Here is a 22490-nt window from a genome sequence, read left to right on the forward strand (position 1 = left end):
AGCAGCAGAAGCATTCTCTGGCTGGCTGTTGGAACTGAGATACAATAAAACATGTTATATCTGGCCCTGCAATACCCGGCACCTCCAGTATCCAACCTGGTGTGAGGTGATAAAAGTTTTGTAACTGTAAGCTTTACGAGCGAGGAATACCACACAGGTAAGCTACCTCATGTTAACTGGTCGGACAGGAGTGAGATGAGACTTTGTTCCTCCTTACGACAACCTCACTCGCAGTATTCTTTTTGGTGGCATTTACGATTAGTGGATATTAACAATGGCATTGACGAAACTGTGATATCAATGCTAATGTGTGAGCTTTTTGCATGTGTACCTGGACGTGGTGTAGTACCCACCACGTTGGGATAGTAACTTTTTCAGTAAGTTAAGATCTGAATTTCAAATGTAACATTACTAAATCTTATTTTATTTAAAATTAATTTGTATTTTTGACCTTTTGAATTGGGTGTTTTACAGTTGTAGCCAAAAAAATATACTGTCGGTTTTAAAGCTACAATTATAATAAACATTTACGTATCATCAATTTTAAGAAAAACAGTCCCAGCACAGTTTTTATAATTACAGGCCTTTTGCCTTTTTAAAGTAAACCGTAACGTTGGTAGTGCTTTTGCTCTGAATAACTTACGCTCTTAATGTAACAATTTATTTAATATATGACTAATGATATTCAGCATTCATACTGTTATACCTTCTGATGCAATGTGAATATCAGCTTCAGGAAGAAACCGGTTTGACTCCATTCAAAGGTAGTATGGTTGTTGGTTAAATAAATACATTTTCTGATTTTAAAAGTTCTTTATATTTAATAAATAATTTATTTCCAAATAAAGCAAGTAATTATTAATAAAAATGAGAAATAAGCCAATTTGTTAATGTTGGGGAAAATGATATATTTTGCTTGTCACTCTTGCTGATTTATGGAACTGTTCCATTTAGCGTAAGGTTTCGATGGGTTGGTGAACAAATAGTAGCAGCCACTTGCACTGAAACATAGAATTATAGTAAAATACAATTTTGTAATCAACATACTGTAGGTTATTTTACCATAATGTAATGTCTCAGTCTTAGAAGTCATACTTTGTACAGTTTTAGTTCATCTTTTGAAAAGATGTTAGAAGTTAAAAGGCCCAGAAAAAAGTTTGGTATGATTTTTATGATAAGCTACTAACAAAATATGTTATATCTGAAAACTTTTTGTTTTTATTAGAAGTATAGAAAAACAAAACTACACTTCCATTCTAATGATCTAACAAGTCACATAACGTACATGTGAATATCAATGGATCAATTCTCAACAGTGTCTAAAACCAATTATAAAGACAGTTTTCTTATCTTGGAAAATATGTCATCAGAAAATAGTTTGTCTAACTTTCAACTTCTAATGGTATCTGATGATGAAGAGGTACACCTCTCCTTGAGTTCTCAGATTAGAAATGTGTAAATTTCTGTCTTATATGAATGTGTAAAATCTAAAGAAAGAAGAAAAATTATTTTACTGTCCAAAAGAAGAAATATAGATTTCCAGATTGATAAGTAATCTGGTAAGGTGATGCACACTAAAAACATAAATTAGCACAATAAGCAGATAATGTTATGTACAAGACGTAAAAATTAAAAAAGAGTGTTTCTGGTTGGTGAGTAAATCATGGAGATCTAGACCCAATCAGCCAAGTTGCTGACATCAACAAAAATTATAACAGTAAATCTAAGAGTATTATTACCTTACGTTGACATACTCTCCCATGACAGTTTTTATATTGTTTGTACACCGACCACTTTTGTAGTCATTCCAGCTATCACATGCTGTGGAGATGAAGCCTTTACTTGTAATCGATTCTGCAAAGTATTTGTAGGATCTTCTGTGTGAACAGACAACTGGAAAATAGGAGAAATCTAGAATATTTTATTGTCATCACACATAAAAATGTATTGATAAAGTCATAGTTTGATAATAAAATATGCCTAAAATATTCATTAGAATATAATTAAAATAGGTATATAAATTTAAACAATGGCCTACAAGAATATAGTTTATAAAATTATCTAGTACATAAGAAGCCACAGAGCACAGATTACATGAAAATACAATCACTTACAGGAATATACTTCTTCGATAGAATAAAAAGCCTTTTGTTTTAAACATTTAGACAATTAATTAGACTATATAGTTAAATGTTTCACTAACTGCATCAAAAACTGTTTTGGAGGAATATTAAAATCAAAATACTTACAGAAGTCCACGCCACATCCTGGCTGATGGGATCCTCCATTGGGGTAGAAATCAACATCACCACAGGGTTCGAAATAACCCACAAGGCCTCCTTCTGTGTGTATTACGTCCACAAACTCGGCATCTGAGGGGTCCAGTCTACCGTTTAGATCATTGGCCCAAAATAATGGTGCTGCCGGATCCAGACCTTTCAAAAACACACTTACATTAAATTCACTTAAAATGTATCCTTTTTTATAAAAAGAACTACTTATGGAATTCAATTTATAGTGCTCTATTGTTTGGTTAAAATGTTTCTAGGAATAAATCAACATACTACTTACTAACAGTTTTCAATACTAAGGAATATTTACATACTGTGGGGAAGTGTGAAACTGGCCTATGCTAGGATCTTATCAAATGGAATAAGGGGGAGAGTCCATAAAGTACAAAGTCGATGGTACTAATAAAAAATGCTACAGTCACAGACTGGATTTTCTCTAACTCAGATCCAAAGTCCGATGTCTTAGTCTTTCCGCAATGTATATCTAGACTATTGTACTTTTAATTTTTAGGAATACTATACTTTTCTTTTAGTAAATTTCAATAAATACATGCTGTACAACAGAAATATTTTACCAATTATTAAAAAACAGAAATGTTATTTTGTTTTTTTTATTTTTTAAACTGAATGCCAAGAAATAAGGTATAAAGTACTCTGTTGCCAAACTAGTCATAAGTAATTTATTAGCACATAACGTTTTACACTGTTACAAATTGTAATACAAAACAGGTGCTTCGTCATAATATAAACTTACCAACTAAATAACTACTAACTAAAATAATTGAAAACTATTAAAACATACAGTTAAAATACACAACAAACGGTTTTAAAATATTTATATGTTTTGAAAATTGGCTGAATTTTTAAAATATTCATTTACTGAATAATAGACTATCTAAGAGAAGGCTTTTAATTTAGTTTGAAGAAGTTATTTTAGTTACAAAAAGTTCTGCATGATGTCCTGGAGCTAGATTTGGTTAATATGCGTACGGTACTGCTTTTCTTTGTAATTTGAATACACACTGCGATTTATGTGACCATCCCCATAGTGTACTACCATACTTCATAATGGAGTGGAAATACTCATAGTATATCATTTTTAAAACTTCAAAACTCACTATATTTTGTAAAAATATTAATACAAAGCAAGTCTTTTTTCTAAAATTTCTATATGAGAATTCCAGCTTAAATGTTCATTCAAATTTATACCAAAAAAAACAATTAGTATCAGTTAGTACTGCATAGTTTTTTTTAGATGTCATCCGCTCAGGAAATAGTTTAAAAACATTCAGCTCCAACCATCCAGATATGCTGCTATCTGGACCATCTGATTGTCACTCTGTTACAAAGTTTGTATTATCAGTTTGTAAAGATTTGTATCATGTGATGATGAATAACTGAATAAATTAAACTCTTATTACACCATTAAGATTTTAGAAGAAAATTTACCAATGAATAGCAAAACCAATACAAAAGCAATTATATAATCTTTGGAAGTGTATTCTCCCACCTGATATTCTGGAGATGTTTCCAAACGCGACAGACTCGCCCGCTACTCCAGCTATGTGAGCACCGAGGCTGTGACCGAGGAGGTGGACTGTGCTAGGAAGCACGCCCACCTCGGAGACTATGAAATCTACAAACTTAGCAGTGTAGCGCCCGACTGGTGTGACAGCACTGCGAGAGAGAGGGTAGAACAACATGGCTAGACTTGCCCAGTTCACTGCTATTATGTTCACATCCTCAGCAAGCATGTAAGCTGGAATACAGCAACATACTTTCACATTCATTTTTGACAAAAATATTCATCCATCCCTTAAACTCAAATATGTTCTATTTTTGTAGAACATACTAACTTTTAATTTACTACTTAGTTAGGTTAGGGTATAGGTTAGACTTGCATGTTTTAAAATTAAATCATTTTTAATAAAAGAGAATATCGACAAAATTCTTTTAAATTTGAATGATGGCCAATTTAGGTACTTATAACTTTAACCAGTATAAAAAAAAATACAAGAACATAGTGGACATTTTTGAGATGGATACTGTTTTGATGGAAAGGACCAAACAGAATATTTCCACTAAAAGAATACCAAAATTCAATTTTTGGATTGGCACTACATTTTGTCTTATACTGTTTACATCTATAGAGAGAGAAAGCAAATAAACTTGTTCTCTTAATACTCTTAAAAAATTACAAAACTGCCTTCATAGTAGTGTATGTAGAGAATTATATTACTGTAGTGGGGTATTCTATAGAGTATAAATTACCCTCAAGAAGAAAGTTTTTAAAAACCCATCTATTTGAAAAAAGAATAAAATTTAGTGCAATTTGATAGTAAAAGGTTGACTTTTTTGTAAATAGAAAAAGTAGATGTAATAAACTTTACAATTACAGGAAAGTTATTTACTTGTTACTTACCTTCTCGGAGATATTGAGGAAATAAACCTTTGGGGGTTGCACTGTCTAACCAACCATGTATCAGTATTTTTGTATCCTTGGATACATTAAACCCTCCGTCATATAACTGTTGAGTATCTCCAATGTCAACCTTCACATATTGCATATCAGATTCTCTACAAATTAAACATTGTTAGGTTCTTGTTACATGCTATCTTAGTGAGAAAAATTGTATAGAAGTAAAGTATAACTAAGAGTGCTGTATTCCTCCATACCAGTATTAAAAGTTTATACCTCTAGTATTGAAATAAGCAGTTATAGATTTTTAAAAGAGAGATATTTGTAGTTTCCTCTGTTCAGGCGTGTGTGTAAAACTAATCAATATTTTGTCTCTTTTTTCACATCCAAATTAATGAAGAATTCTCTATTGGTATTGATCCTCATTTAGGTCATCAAAACAGTGATGGTGAGACCTGTTGAATAACATCTTTTTAATAAACATCTGTAAAATGTAAGTAACAAAAACTATTCCTTGGTTCTTCATTTAGAACATCCAATCGGGAGAGCCAGTGGCTTACCATACATATACCATCTAAAAGGTATTGTACTTTGTGTTAGTGATTGCACAGGTGTTAGTGATCTTGTTTGTGATTATTCCATTCTCTTCTTTATTCTATTTGATAAGATCCTCGCATAGGCCAGTGGCCAATGGGGATGGACTAAGTAGTCAAAAAAAAGGAATTGGCCTATCCTATATTTTAAAAAATGATTGAATTTACTATAGTAATGTAAGTGGCAAGTGGCTGTGGAGTATATGGGATTGATGCTTTAATGCAGCATATTTTCATTTATTGACAAGTGCGCACAGCATTTGCCGTGCCCCTATGACGGTCCATACTGAGTGACTCATTGACCAGTGACAGACTGTTAGGGAGTAAAACAAAAAAACTTTTAAATGTTAATAAACTTGTTTATTATAGTTTAAATGTATATAAAAATACATTGTAGATTGTTAAAAGCAATATCCTCGTTTTAAAACTTTGCTAATTATATGTGATACTGCTCAAAACAAGGATATATACAAAGGGCGACCACATGTTGAACATTCATAGCTGGTTTCTTTTCTTCTTTGTCCAGTTCGAGTAGTGTGTTTGCATGCACACATAGCACTGCCTGAGTAGTTTTCTCTTCTTTGGGTTATTCTGGGAGAGTGGCCTTATAAAATGGCGACCTTGGAGGCGTAGCGGGTCTTGTGTCCCGCCTCCGTAAAATAGTTTTTTAAGTTATCATCAGGTGCCACCACGATACAGGACTAGCAACACTGTACAGAGACACTATTAGGAACAACTGAAAAGTTCAAAAAATCTCCGCTAGACATCACAGTAAGTCAGTGAGAACGAATTGACAGTCATTAGTCTGCAACGGAAAATGCTGTGCCTCCTCATAAGGGACCAAACGGCAAATGCCGTGCGCACTCATTTGGGTATGTTTTGCTGCACTCGTCAACAGGTTACACACTACAAGATGGCTCATATGCATTTTAAGCATGTTTATTATTCTCTTGCAACGAGACTGAAAATTATTATTGTATTGTGGTTATCTATAACCACATTTCATTAAAATGCAACATCTGGCAAGGACTTAATATACTACCGTACTACAAAAGATTCTACTTTGACTGTATGGTTGATGGTTCCAAAAGTGAGTTTGACTAACATGGCTTATGGAATTTTATATAAACAAGTAGAAATGAATTTAACAATCAATAAATAATTAATTATACTAGTACATACATTAAAACAATCTAGTACTTATAACCAAAAAGTGGCCTTCAAATTTACTTTAATGCCTTTATTTTTCAGAAATTTCAGAACCCCACTCAACCGGATAGGTAGGTAGTACCTTTTGATTATAGTAATTCAGCAGGAGATGAATAATTTATACTAACATGGTGTGCTGAGGTCCAGGCCATTATTTCACTTAGTTCTGAGGTTCACCACTAGAGCTATGCCACATAACTTTGATTGTTCAAATATTTGAACCTAACCTAACTTCTAACTCCACAGATGGCAGTCTGAGCCCTTACTTAGCAGTGCCTCAGTTTATAGCATCAGACGAGTTATCTCCTGTCTAATTAAATCAATCAATGGTACAACTATATTATTTATAAGTTTAAATTTTTAAAAGTATTAAAATTTCCTTAAACGTTGAGGAAAGCAAAGCTTAGTTGGTTTATTTTATGAGTATAGATTAGCAAAAGTCATTTTGTAACCATTTAAAATCTGTAGAAATATTACAATAATTATTACTTACTTTTCTTTTTAGACCAGATCTCAAAACATAAAAATATTGTAAACTGTGGATTCCAAGCAGTGGCATAACTAAGGGGGGAATGAGGGGGATTGAATCCACACCAAAAGCCCTATCAATTTTAAAAATATACAGTTAAATGTACTTAGAATCAGGTCTACCTAATTCATTTAAATTTAGATTTATTCTACCCCCCCCCCCCCAGTGTGGTTTGCTCTTCAATCAGATTCAGCACCCTATTTCCCCTCCCCCAAAAGTCTAGTCCTAGTTACGCCACTGGTCCCAAGTGAGTTTTAATTTAACTACTTAATTTTCCCATCTTTCTCAGCCTTGTCAACTTAATCTCATTTAGTAATGATCATAATCTGTTGGAAGTTTTGTATTAATGAAACTAATGAACATATTCTTTTTTTTCTATCTACCTTGTACATAAGAGAAATGTTGTGTAGAGTGAAGCATTCTGGACATAAGATCGTTGCCACTCATCATAACAGTAACTGCACACTTCATTTAGCCACTCAGCAAAAGGATTTATAAACCCTACATCTGAAAATTAGTAAAAATAAAATTAAACCGTTTTTGTGTTCTTGATCTTATCCTGGTTAAAGTAAAAAATATTGCACAGTAAACAAATGAAATTTTGCGAAACAAATTTTTATTCTGTGAATGAAATCCTTTTGGTAGCAAAACCTTATAAATTAAAAGATTAAGTATTAGTTTCTGTGACTTTAAATTTAATTGTGTGTGGATGAAATTAACCAGTGTGTCTTTTTTAATTTAATAGTGTTTATTATGATTTTAAACATAAAGAAGCTTGAAATGCGCTCAATGAATGATAGTTAGCTACTATAAGACAAACCCAGGACCAATGTGTTAATTAAGTAGAAAATAATATACTTTTTGTTACACAAGAAAATTTAAAACAAACAATTTAATTTAGTTCACATGTCAAAAACCATTTCCAATGTGTTCTCAGGTGATCTAAGCCTGTTAGAGAGGATTAAAGACCTAATAACTGGATAAATAATCTAATTTACAAAACAATTTTCCCTACACTGGTTTTTATTCTGTAGATACTATACACAATTTTAGTTTTACTCATACATATTTTCTTTACATACGAAAATGTTTGAGATTTGAGATAAATGAAGTATGAAGTGTAACAGACTTATAGAAACATTTCTGATTCACCTTAATCAACCAACTTGATACATTGTACCTATTTTAACCAAGCCACGTGCTGTATACAAAGTTAAGTTCTATGGTATCAAAATTTACCTGTTAATGAAGCACATTTAAATGTTTGGAACTTATATAGGTTGAGCATAAGTGCTTTAAAGCAAGTATTTACAAGTGCATTGAGTGATACAAAACAATCAGTAACTCTATCTTTCTCAAGATCTGATCTCTTCTTCAGGTGAATAAATAACCTCACACAATATTGTTCTAAGTTTCCAAAGTCCAAGAATGACAATACTCCCAATGGGTGGTACAAGATTGTTCTCAGAATGGATGGTAAAACTGGTGGCCTACCTTCACTACTAAAGCTCCTTCCAGCCATTCCAAGAATTGTAGACGAAAAGATTACTACAATCTTTCAGTCCTTTGATAAGGAGTTAGAGAAAATGCAATCCATTGTAGTAAGATTTGCTAAAGAGATGATGAGAGTCCCAGGTTGTAGCGCCAATTTGATGAATGTCAATTTGAAGTGTGTCACCCCCACGTTGACTGCTGTAATTTGCTGAAAGCCCTTTACCTTGACTGCGTCTTTGTCACCTGTCACCAGTGACACGTTATTGTACCATGTTGCTCATCATGGTATTGGTCGCCATCTTGCCCAATGCTAGCTGCATTCCCTTGGTACTGCTTAAAACTTATTAAATTTGAATGTCTGTGGTGTTATCACCAACAACAAGTCTGTGTGTATCTCAGGTTTTAAAATATGTTAAGTAGTGATTAAAAAATTTAATATCACTTCATCACACTTTTTATAAAGGGGATATTCAAAGAAAAGTCAAACCAAGTGACCATGAGATTAATTTATTCCATGTCACACTCTCAATACATATTATAATTTCACTCACCTTGCAATGCTTTGATAATTTAAAAGACTAAAATAATATCACATCCTTCATTAAAATTTCAATACACTATACAACAGATCACTACTATCCCAGGAGAATCAACACAACCTCCTTGCTTCAAGTCTGGTGAGAGAAGACCGGATATCCGTTGTAACTACGGATACCAACTCAAAACAATACTCATTCCCTCTCTCGTTCAAATCAGCGTCTTCACGAATAAATATAATTTGATTCTTTTCTTATAATTGTCGAAATTTATCACGTTTACTATAATTAATCAATTTAAGTCTTTCTATTTTCTTTTTATTATTTTTTCAAAGCTTTTTATTTAAATTTTTAGCAACATGTGCTTTATGACGTCATCAATATACAAGTCATTCATCCCACAATTGGCTTTTCTGCGTAATTCTATTTAGTGCTTTTGTAAAACACGAATTTTGGTTATGTTTACTTCATTTTAATTAATCAAATCTTTTCCCGTATAAAGTTCAATAAATTTCTTCGTTATTAATTAAATAAATTTCAATTCCGACAACATGTGATTCACTGACGTCACAGTCTGCCGATTCATTGACGTCACAGTCTGCCAATTCCCCGCGAATATTCAAATGTCGTAATTTGACCTGTTACAGAGAACACTGACCTAAAGACATTATTAGTGAGTTAACCTGTTGAGGGCAGCACACATTTGTGTAATGTTATTCATCATACTCAGTCTGTTCCGAGCAGGCGAAAAAAAAAGACAGGAGGCCTCGGAAGCGTGCCCCTCCCAAACTCGGAGCAAATCATAAAAAAAATCACATGCCACTAGTGGGAAGAGACAAAAACGAGACAAGATTTCGAGTACAAGAAATATAATTAGTAGGTGGCAAACATTTCCATGCAAAATACAATTATGCAGCACCACGGTGCACCGCGTAACTTAAAAACTAAATAACAACAATAAATATAATTCCAATAATGACAATAACATAATAAATAAATAATATAATAATAACACAATAAATAGAAATTTGGTCTATAAATAACATATATCAGGTACGGCGGTGGTAAATATAAAGTTTTTAACAGGTAAATTTTTTATGAACTGAGGGGAGGAAAAAGGTTGTAGAATTTCTAGGCCCACTATTTTTGAAAAGTAATTTTGTTTCAAGTTTGTAGCCGAAATTAAAAAAAAAAAAATATATTTAAAGCCAATTTTCGAAGGAGGCGGGGGCTTAGTTGCCTCCACGAATCCGAATTAAAGATGAAATCCTCCCCTTCAGGTCATGTAACTAACTAAATAAATACTGGCTAGGTACTGGCCCTCCTCCAGATCTAACATCTGGCAGCGCTCCCTGCACCCCAGTCCTCGCAAGTTCAGTATAAGAAGTAAAAAAACATTTTTAATCCAACCTTGTTCCAGAAGAAATGAATGGGAGCACTACACTCCGGTTGGATGCCGGTCCAATAGCGCTGGCAGGGCGCGGGCATTCAATTTTTCAGTTGTTCGGGCAGACTCGCCGCACCAGTCCCGCTGACGGCACTCACGGGGACCCTATAGAATCCCAACATAACCAGTAGATATTCAGAACAACTTTACTACAACCCGAGAAATAATAAAAACTTAATTATGTTTGCCACAAAGTATAATAAACTATTTAAATTTAACAATTAAAAAAAAATAACAATCTGTAACTAACAGTACCTTTTAAGTATCAGAAGACTATTTCCCAAAAATACCTCAAGACACCAAGTATTAAAAGATACACTACTTGGTGACAATATTAAATATTACAAACAAAACAAATTTTCAAATATATAAACATTTACTTATAGGCTAGAACAGCCATACTAAATGATTAAGCGTGATAACAATTACTTGTAACTAAAATTCGCTGGATTTTATTCATTCTATTATAATAATTTACATTCTATTATTAAATATTAATTTATTGTAAGGCAGGCCTAATAATAAATATATAATTTACAAATAATAACAGAACATTATTTCCCAGATAACAATAATTAAATTATAATCCGTTCACGCTACTATAAAGCCAATAATTAAATAATAAAATTTAAATCATGAATGTTGCCACCCAATTTTGCACGCAACACAAAACACGAGGTAACAAAAATTTGCAAAGTCTGTACCGTCTCGCTTACACTAAATAAAAACAAGGTGTGTACACGGAATAAATAATTTCCGTTCGCCGAACGGATCAGTTAGAAAGCACTAGAGCAAAAATAAAAACTTAACTAGCATAGTAAATAAATTAACAAATTTTAGAACGTACGAAAGACAGGAACGAACACTTTGCGACACGAACACGTACACGAGGAACACAAGTTACAAAATAATATAAATAAACTACTTATAACTAATCTACGATAATATATGTCTGGGTGGTAGAGAGAAAAACCGCCAACTAATTAAGTAAAGAGGGTGAAAAAGACAATTACCTGCCGAAAGTAGTCGAGTTAGCCAGCCATGTGGAACGGGACGAGCAGTGAACAGACAGAACACAGTAGCTTCTCCGAACGTGTCTGACCGCTCCGAACAGTAGCCGGTGCCGGTGCCGGTGAACAGCTGGTCGGTAAACTAGTCAAGGTCAACCAGCTGACCTCAACCAATCAGTCCAACCAGGCAGAAAATCAATACTCAGACGGAGTGACTCCCCCACCGACTGACAAGAGTGGCCGAGGTGGGAAAAATAATAGACAAAAATAAATTGTCCAAACTGAGCCCCGGCTCAACCTCCCCCACTAAAAAGGGTGCAACCCCAAACAAAACCTCTCCCCCACTGAAAGAAGAACCAACAAGCTCTGGCACAGGAAACGGGAAGTCGAGAACCCTAACAGGAAACGAAGTCCTGAGCAGGAGGCAGACAAAACACGATCCTCCTGAAATTTTGAGAGGCGCCTCTCTTGGAGAAAGAAGAAAATAGAAAGAGAGTAAAACGACACCACAGGGAAAACCAGGGGTGATCAGTCCCCGGACACCCCCGCAGCCGCACCAGTATCCAGAGCATGACCAGAGGTATCACCACGGAAGGCCTTCAGATGAGAAACGTGGGCCTTCCGCCACAACCTCCCCGATACGGGATCAACCAACTCAGCAGTAACTGGGGAGAGAAAACGAAGAATCCGGTGAGGACCTGTCCACCGATAGCAAAGTTTGGCTGCCCGTTTATCCACGGCCGAACTGACCGGATGGGCCTTACAAAAGACAAGATCCCCCACCTGGAAGGGGTTAGCAATACGTCCCTTATTGAATTTTCTCCTCACCCTTTCCCTAGACTGTAGGAGCTTAACCCTGACTGCTTCCCAAGTGTCACTCACATTGGGAGTACCAGGCACTGGTAGAAGACTATCCAGACTCCAGAGATTAGACAAGGGATCAGAAGGAGGACGACTAAACATGACCTGGAAAGGCGTGGAATCATGACTTTCGTGAAGAGCAGAATTGAAGGCTAACTGAAGCCAGCTCAGGTTTTCATCCCAGGTAGTTTGTTTCTCAGCGTGATAAGCGATGAGGGCGGCTCTGAGATTGCGGTTGAACCGCTCAGCATGAGAAGGCTGGGGGTAGTAAGGAGATGTCGTAACATGTTTGATTCCATGCCCAAAACAGAAGCGATGAAACTCCCTCGACACGAATTGTGTGCCGTTGTCTGAGACGAAGGTGGCGGGCACTCCAAAATTCTGTAGAAGGCGGGACTTGAGTGCCTTGACGGTGAGCGACGCCGTGGCACTCCTAAGAGGAATCAACCAGCAAAACTTAGAGAAAGCATCCACAGCGACAAGCAGGGAGGTGTTCCCTGACTTGCTACGGGGAAAGGGTCCCACATAGTCAATGAACACCTTTTCAAGAGGCCGCTCCGCCACCTCGGAGGAAAGAAGTCCTAATTTGGTATTTTGTGCTGGTTTACTGACCGAGCAAAGATGACAAGCTCGTACTCTACCAGCAATGTCTCTGTCCATACTCTTCCAGATAAACTTATCTCTGATTTTAGCGATGGTCTTGTGAATACCTAAATGACCGCCCACGGGAGAAACATGAAAGTAGGAAAAGACCATCGGTATGAGGGCACTCGGCAGAACAGTCTTGGGACCACCTCCGCGTCGGGCACGACAGCAGAGGACACCCTTGGACAAGAAGTAAGGAGAGTGGGCTTCTCCCTCCTGGAGCTCACCAATGATGTTTGACAACTCGGGGTCTTGAAGTTGGTGAGAGCCAAAACTCTCAAAGGCAGCAGGGAAATCCAACATCACAGTCCCACACAACGGTGCTTGAGAATCAACAGGATCGCTGGGTAGATGATACATTCTAGAAAGAGCATCGGCGACGACGTTTTGGGTGCCGCGAATGTGCTGCACCCTGAATTTAAAGGCCGCAATTTTGACAACCCAGCGACCAATCTTCCCGAGTTGTCGAGGATGGGCCAATAGCCAGGAAAGAGCCTGATTGTCAGTTTCCAGCAGAAATTCGGAATGCTCTAGGAACCTCCGAAACTTATCCATGCCGAAAACGACCGCCAGACACTCCAGCTCATAAATAGAAGATTTCTTTTCCTGAAGGGTCAAAGTCCTAGATGCAAAAGCTATAGGTTGCCGAGCGCCGTCGAATTCTTGAGAAAGCACAGCTCCTACAGCACAGGATGAGGAGTCAGTCTGCAAGATGAAGGGCCTACTAAAGTCCGGTATTCGCAGCACAGGAGGTTGGATAATGGCCTCCCTAAGCAGTTGAAAAGCACGTTCTTGATCTTCACCCCAAACGAACTTTGCGTCTTTCCTTCTTAAGGCGTTCAGAGGGGCGGCCACCTCGGCAAAGTCAGGAATAAACCTACGGTAGAAATTAACCATGCCGATGAATCTGGCAACACCCTTGGCATCCTTCGGAGGAGGGAAATCCCGAATGCCTTGGGTCCTGGCAGGGTCTATAGATACACCCCTAGACGACACGAGGTGACCGAGAAACGATATTTCAGACTTGGCGTAAGACACCTTCTCCGGATTGACTGTAAGGCCAGCCCTACCCAACCTAACCAAGACCTCCTCAAGATGTTTAACGTGTTCCGTGAAAGACTCACTGTAGACCAGAAGGTCATCAAGATAATTAAAGACATACCTGAACTTCACATCGTGGAAGATGGAGTCGAGCAACCTAGTTAACGTTTGGGCCCCCACAGCTAGCCCCATAGGCACAGATCGGTACTGATACAAATTCCACGGAACACAGAAGGCCGTGAGAGGACGTGATTCCTTCTTCAACGGAATCTGATGATATGCTTGGTTCAAATCAAATATAGTGAAAAATTTGGCCTTACCGAACCAATCAAAAGCAGAATGGAGATCGGGGAGAGGCACTGAGTCTATTTCAATTTTGGCATTAAGTTTTCTTAGGTCAACCACCATACGATGTTTTCCATTAGGCTTTGGAACCAAGAACGCTGGACTGGCATACGATGAGTTTGAGGGCTCAATAACTCCTTGATCCAAGAGATCCTTGATGATACCACGCATAACCTCCATCTTTGGAGGAGCCAACTTGTATGGGTGGGAGCGTACTGGCTGAGTGTCAGTCAGACGAATTTCATATTCAATGAAATGGGTAGAACCGAGCTTGGGTGTGAGGACATCCGGAAATCTTGAGCAAAGCTCACGGAGAACCCCAGCTTGCTCCTCATCCAAGTGACCGAACGGGTCCTCAGGGGCAGAACCTTCCTCACACTCCACCTCACCAACCTGCGGTGTCGATTTGAAATTATCGGAAAAGGGGACTGACACTCGCCGATTGAATTTGAAATAAGACTGGCCCGCCTGAAGATCCAGCACCAAACCAGTCTTTTGAATAAAATCCGCCCCCAAAATACAATCCATACTCAGGTCCTGGGCCACAAGGAAGCTCCACACCCATGAAAAAACATTCAACCTTAAACTTGATTGAAGCCTTCCTCGAAATTGGAAGAGGGGAATTAGAAGCAGTCCAGCAAGTTAAAGAAGACTCCTCGGTGTGCTTCACTAAACCCAACCTTGAAATGGCTTCAAAAAAACGGGAAGAGATGAGGCTACAGGCTGACCCGGAATCAACTAGGGCCTTATGCACTGAGTCTCCCACTAAGATATTGATATAAGGGCACACCGAAGATGCTGTCCTAAGCCGTAGGTTTCCCTTTTCTGCTAGGCTCGTAGTGTCCAAACTATTAATCAAATTTTTCGCACAGGTACTATTTTTTTGAATTTTTTTCTTAGACCTCGGGGGAACTTCAGATAAAACCCCCCTTCGATCTAGTTTTTTGGACTAGTGCGATATCTCCTAGGACACTCCCGACGAGTATGACCTCGTTCACCACAGGCATAGCAGATGGGTGGATGAAGCCCACCAGAGTGATGTGGCCCATCCACGGGATTCTGTACGGCCGTGACAGCCCTGGAGGGCTGGATGGAACGATGATTGTTCCTCTCCGCCCTCTGCCGGTCGGCAAACTGCACGCTGCGCGAAGCAATGCACAGACGGTCCAGTTCAGAAAAGGTGGAAGGGCGACCAGCAAAAACTAGACGGGACCTCTCTTCAGGATTGAGACCCTCAAGAATGGTGGTGACCACAGTACTTTCGGGGATATTGAGCCTTAACACCCTATCAGTGTCCCTCACCTCGGCCACAAACTTAGCCAAACTCTCTCCGTTGCCCTGAGGCCTAAAGAATTTCTCCACACGGAGACGTTCCCTCAACTGACCAGGAACAAAGAAATCCAATGCCTCCCTATGAAAATCATCCAGGGTACCACCCCTCTGGAGAACTCGAACCAGACAGTCACCCAAAGGTGGCCTACAAAACGGAGAGATGACATGCAGGAAGCTCGCTCCCTGAAGACCAGGCAAGTCATGCAGTCGCAGGATCTCAGAAAGAAACCGCAGCAAGGCTTCAGTATCTAGACCATCCACCGTTGGTAGTCGCTGCAGCAACGGGGTAAGTGGGTTCGGAAGCTTGTGATACTGAACAAAGGATCCCGTCACCACAGTCCCCAGTCCCCCAGATCCAGCAGGCATTTGGGTCACAGGCCCCCGGGCCCCGTCCACACCAGACACCCCCGACGCCACGCCCACATCAAAATCAGCAACAACTGACCCAGGGATCCGGCATTCACCCTTAACAGCTGCAGCAGATTCAATCGCAGACAAAGTTTTTTCATGAGCCTTTGCCCCCTCGTCCCTCTCGAGTACAGTCAGCAGGCCGTCAACCAAGGTGACGCGTTCCTCCAACCACTCCTTATCACCAGAACTGGTAAGCTTGGCTCTAAGTAGCGACAGCCTCATATGTAGATGGGTAAGCCGGGACAAATACCTAGCCCTCTCTCGGCCAGTGGGCGGCGACTCCAACCAGTCCTCCTGACTATTCTCAAACGTCTCCAACTTAGCCTCCAAAATAGGCCTCTGCTTCTGGAACGTCAAATCTCTAGGCCAGGTCGTGTCCAGTTCCATATTATCACGCAGTTGCTTCCGCATGGACTCGCAGTCGGAACCCGGAGTAAGCCCACGAGCCAACAACTCAAAATGGAGATCCTCCTTCAACAAGTATTCAGGCACCAGAGAGACAGGCATGATAAATAAATAAATGACACAGACTAACAAGTAACACACACTGACTCGAAGTCAACGACTAACAAAGCAAAAACTAAGGCGACAAGTGAATAACTTAGTGAGACAACACTCTCAGCAGGGTCCCCAGAATTCCTGCCGTCCACGAAACACGGCAGCGAAACCAAAATACCGCAACAAAACACTACGCCGTACCAGAACAAAACCAGAAAAAAAACAACGAAGACAATGTATAACAAAAACACACAAGTAACAATAATCAGGAAATAAATAGGTTCACACACTTCCTGTCGATCGGCGGAAAATAGCACAGCGAGACGGCACAGGCGCAGGAAGTCAACTAACAACTTCAACTCATGCCTCTCACCACCAGTGGCAAAACAAACCCTGGGCCCGCAGAGGGTAAAAACACGTAACCACGCTCTGCTACCATTTTGTTCCGAGCAGGCGAAAAAAAAGACAGGAGGCCTCGGAAGCGTGCCCCTCCCAAACTCGGAGCAAATCATAAAAAAAATCACATGCCACTAGTGGGAAGAGACAAAAACGAGACAAGATTTCGAGTACAAGAAATATAATTAGTAGGTGGCAAACATTTCCATGCAAAATACAATTATGCAGCACCACGGTGCACCGCGTAACTTAAAAACTAAATAACAACAATAAATATAATTCCAATAATGACAATAACATAATAAATAAATAATATAATAATAACACAATAAATAGAAATTTGGTCTATAAATAACATATATCAGGTACGGCGGTGGTAAATATAAAGTTTTTAACAGGTAAATTTTTTATGAACTGAGGGGAGGAAAAAGGTTGTAGAATTTCTAGGCCCACTATTTTTGAAAAGTAATTTTGTTTCAAGTTTGTAGCCGAAATTAAAAAAAAAAAAAATATATATTTAAAGCCAATTTTCGAAGGAGGCGGGGGCTTAGTTGCCTCCACGAATCCGAATTAAAGATGAAATCCTCCCCTTCAGGTCATGTAACTAACTAAATAAATACTGGCTAGGTACTGGCCCTCCTCCAGATCTAACATCTGGCAGCGCTCCCTGCACCCCAGTCCTCGCAAGTTCAGTATAAGAAGTAAAAAAACATTTTTAATCCAACCTTGTTCCAGAAGAAATGAATGGGAGCACTACACTCCGGTTGGATGCCGGTCCAATAGCGCTGGCAGGGCGCGGGCATTCAATTTTTCAGTTGTTCGGGCAGACTCGCCGCACCAGTCCCGCTGACGGCACTCACGGGGACCCTATAGAATCCCAACATAACCAGTAGATATTCAGAACAACTTTACTACAACCCGAGAAATAATAAAAACTTAATTATGTTTGCCACAAAGTATAATAAACTATTTAAATTTAACATTTAAAAAAAATAACAATCTGTAACTAACAGTACCTTTTAAGTATCAGAAGACTATTTCCCAAAAATACCTCAAGACACCAAGTATTAAAAGATACACTACTTGGTGACAATATTAAATATTACAAACAAAACAAATTTTCAAATATATAAACATTTACTTATAGGCTAGAACAGCCATACTAAATGATTAAGCGTGATAACAATTACTTGTAACTAAAATTCGCTGGATTTTATTCATTCTATTATAATAATTTACATTCTATTATTAAATATTAATTTATTGTAAGGCAGGCCTAATAATAAATATATAATTTACAAATAATAACAGAACATTATTTCCCAGATAACAATAATTAAATTATAATCCGTTCACGCTACTATAAAGCCAATAATTAAATAATAAAATTTAAATCATGAATGTTGCCACCCAATTTTGCACGCAACACAAAACACGAGGTAACAAAAATTTGCAAAGTCTGTACCGTCTCGCTTACACTAAATAAAAACAAGGTGTGTACACGGAATAAATAATTTCCGTTCGCCGAACGGATCAGTTAGAAAGCACTAGAGCAAAAATAAAAACTTAACTAGCATAGTAAATAAATTAACAAATTTTAGAACGTACGAAAGACAGGAACGAACACTTTGCGACACGAACACGTACACGAGGAACACAAGTTACAAAATAATATAAATAAACTACTTATAACTAATCTACGATAATATATGTCTGGGTGGTAGAGAAAAACCGCCAACTAATTAAGTAAAGAGGGTGAAAAAGACAATTACCTGCCGAAAGTAGTCGAGTTAGCCAGCCATGTGGAACGGGACGAGCAGTGAACAGACAGAACACAGTAGCTTCTCCGAACGTGTCTGACCGCTCCGAACAGTAGCCGGTGCCGGTGCCGGTGAACAGCTGGTCGGTAAACTAGTCAAGGTCAACCAGCTGACCTCAACCAATCAGTCCAACCAGGCAGAAAATCAATACTCAGACGGAGTGACTCCCCCACCGACTGACAAGAGTGGCCGAGGTGGGAAAAATAATAGACAAAAATAAATTGTCCAAACTGAGCCCCGGCTCAAGTCGTTTTGTCAGAAGTGGCATATATTTAGAAAAAACAAATTTTAATTTTTAAATTATTTTTATAATATGGTTATTTACTTGTTTAATAGTGGACAAATATTAATAGTGACATGTTTTAAGACATAATACTCATTCACTTTGAAACAAACAACATTAAAACTTTTACTAGAATGGCTAATATTACAAATAACCATAATTTTAAATATAAAAAAAATGTAATCGTGTATTAACCACATAATAATATTTGGTATAAATCACCAATTTTCGGATTAAAAAGTAACAAAACCCGTTACTTACATTTGGTCAAACAGATTGATGCTGTATTAATTTACTCTGATGATCACTCTAACAAACTGGTTCGTAAAATTCTCCACTCCTTCATACTGTACCTCTACAACAACAAAGTCATTACTGGAGAAGCTGGTCCATCCACAACTCCTTGAATAATAAACAAAAATATTGAGTGTCAGTCGAATATACAGATGGGCTTCTTATTGCGGGTTAAAGCAGTCTGTTCTTCACTCCAAGCTGTTTTTTTATGATTTGGCAAGTCTTTAAATTCAGTCAAAGTCTACACTGTTACCTACCTAAAAATCTATTTTTCTTCATGAGATCTCATCTGAAAGTTTTCTCTGAGAATATCTGGTTTTAAGACGTGTATACCTGGAGAAAAAGTTGTTTTCTTCTATTTCTCTCCTTCAGTTCATCCTATGTCCTAAACACTTATCATGGAATACTGTTGGGGGAAATTGACTTGAAATACAAAATCTTGATGATTAGTGACTTTAATGAATAAAGTTATGATTAGAAATTCATGATCTCCATCAGTGGTATCCAGCCTCGTACGTAAACCAGTTTTTTTGGACAATTTTACTGGGGCCTAGGCCCTCGCCACATTTCTATTTGTAGGAACCATGTCAATGGTGGTGGGAATTGATGGGGCCCAGCAGAAAATATTTTCCGGGCCCCACCAAAGTTGAGAACGGTCCTGGTGGTATCATTAGAAACCCTTAACTAGTATGTGAAAGTCCATAATCATTCATATACTCTGGCACTCTGGCAATAAAGTATAATATGTATCTAACCTCATTTAAATTCAGATATCCATTACTTGTTTTCAAAATAAAAAATAAAATTCATTCATAAAATACAAATATTCTAATCATTCTTATAATTTATCTATTGTTTGTTTACTTGTCACAGCACAAGAGTCTTTTTACGTTCCGTTTTCCTTTTGATATAAATATACTTTTTTCATTCACAAAACTAATTTTGTTTCATGCAATAATTGAATGTGTCAAATAAAAAATGTTAAATAACAATAAATGCAAACTGTAAACTATATAGCTCTGTTTTAGTTTCTTTTAAAAATAACTTATGAAGGTATGCAAATAGTATAACTTTGATGATAAATCTTGTTTAATAATTATTAATCTAGTGATAAAGATTCTAGTTATGGCACTTCTAAGTGGACAACATTTGTTCATAAATAATTTAAATTCAAATTGGTTTTATTCTTTTTGCTTAGGTTTAAAGTTAGGCATATTTTATACAGTCTTATTCTTGTAATATTATATACATGAGTACATAATACAGTAGAGTGTACTTATTATGTTTGTTTCTGGCTGTTTTCCTAGCAAGAATTAAAAATACTAAATATAGTTATTATTCAAACCTGAAGTGGTATATAAAGTTCTGCCTTGTGGGAAGTTCTGGGTCCCATTCTTGGGAAGATTAAACAATTGACATAAGAGAACACATAAATAATATCCAGAATTCATCATCAACTTGCTTTCACAATATCTGTGTGAGAACCATACTTATTTTAGTTACGTTATCTACAAGTATCAGTACCGTAACTTACAACAAGAGTGTGCAAAAACACTTGTTTCATGGTTTTATCTTTTGTTGATTATTGGTTGTGAAAAAAGATTTAAACGTACCACAAGAATTAGGTGCATTAATAAAAAAAACCATATTGACATTCACAATCAAATTAGATTATATGTAGAGTGGTTTAGAACATCAAAGTTTTTACAGACATTACAAGTACTATTAGTGAAAGTGACATCCCTCATTGTGTTGTTGGAAAGGTGGGGGAAGCCATGAGTTTCCTCCCCACTGCAATCACACACTCCCCACATGGTGGATGACAAGGACGTAACCAGCGAGGGGGTTCAAGGGGTCCAGATCCCCCCAAATTTAAATTTTTTCAATTACTTTTTTAGTAAACAATTACCATTATTTAAATAATTCAGTGTTATTTACATGTATTGCTGAAAGATCGTTCTCAACAAAGAAACATTTCAAGAACTTTTTAAGGAACAAAATGGTGCCTTACTCTCTGTCCACTACAGGAAAATATCAGTTGTCTGGGCCCCCCATATTTTTTTCCTTACGCTCTTGGAGGATGATGCAAAAGGTCTAGTATGTGATATGATGATAATTTGTCAAAAACAAGCTGTACCATTAATAAATATGCTGTATATTTTTGTTCGTTATGACAATGGAGGACACAATGCAATTTTTTTGAAAGAACAAATAAATATACTTGAGAGTAAAGAAGAAAATAATCACTTGTTTTCAAGCAATCAATTAAATGTTGGTTATGAAAGAAAGAGCTAATAATAATACTGATTAGAGTGCACTTTAATTTATCAACATTTTACAATGTATGGCGTTGACACAATTGGAAGAGAATTTTTAAATAATTCATGATACCTTGGCATTGTCATTGTGGTTGAGTCAGAATTATGTAATATCTAAAAACTAAATACAAAAGCATGAATATTAAACTTCTTACACTTTACTTTGAACCAGTCTGTAGTTGTTAAAAAGAAATACTAGTTGTTTTGTCCATGCTTGACACAGTTAAAGATGTCAGACAGATCTTGCTGTCACATACAAGTGGAGATGACAGATTCGTATATATCGAGATCTCCTTAAGGAATTTTTAAGTTGTTAATCTCTCACTGAAATTCCCTTCCTTAAAGCTGAATCTTCAATCCTATTTAGTAAGTATTTCAATGCAAGAACTCTCCAATAAGGATTGTTTTTCGAATATGATGATCCACTAGCTTCTCAAGTGTCTTAAGAAAAAACACTAAGAGACTGACAAGTTTCAATGATTTGGTGGTTGTTTTGTTATAATGACTATGCTTTGGGACAAACATCACTCTACCATCAAAACCTTAGGTGCATTTCTAAAAGCTATACTCACCTTGAAGATTTCACACAAGATGGTGTAAAGTGTCTTAGGTCCTTGTTGGTGGAAGCAATAAGCCTTGGTACACTACTGGTCAAAGACTTTACCCCAGAAAGACTAGGAGCACTTGTAGAAGTATCACTGAAGAGTTAGTTTAGTAA

General features: G+C 37.3%; 1 protein-coding gene across 1 annotated transcript; it reads right to left on the minus strand.

Moving 5' to 3' along the window:
- Window positions 1-799: 799 nt before the first annotated feature.
- LOC124370876 (pancreatic triacylglycerol lipase-like) lies at window positions 800-20973 on the minus strand. The gene is made up of 7 exons (XM_046829179.1): window positions 20800-20973; window positions 7425-7548; window positions 4714-4868; window positions 3802-4050; window positions 2250-2435; window positions 1740-1893; window positions 800-1001 (listed from the first exon to the last, which is right to left on the minus strand). Exons 1-7 carry the CDS (start codon window positions 20906-20908, stop codon window positions 920-922), a joined length of 1059 nt encoding a protein of 352 aa, XP_046685135.1. The 5' UTR covers window positions 20909-20973; the 3' UTR covers window positions 800-919.
- Window positions 20974-22490: the final 1517 nt, after the last annotated feature.

Source organism: Homalodisca vitripennis, unplaced genomic scaffold (genome assembly GCF_021130785.1).
Source record: "Homalodisca vitripennis isolate AUS2020 unplaced genomic scaffold, UT_GWSS_2.1 ScUCBcl_626;HRSCAF=3045, whole genome shotgun sequence".
In the NCBI taxonomy this organism is placed as follows: domain Eukaryota; kingdom Metazoa; phylum Arthropoda; class Insecta; order Hemiptera; family Cicadellidae; genus Homalodisca; species Homalodisca vitripennis.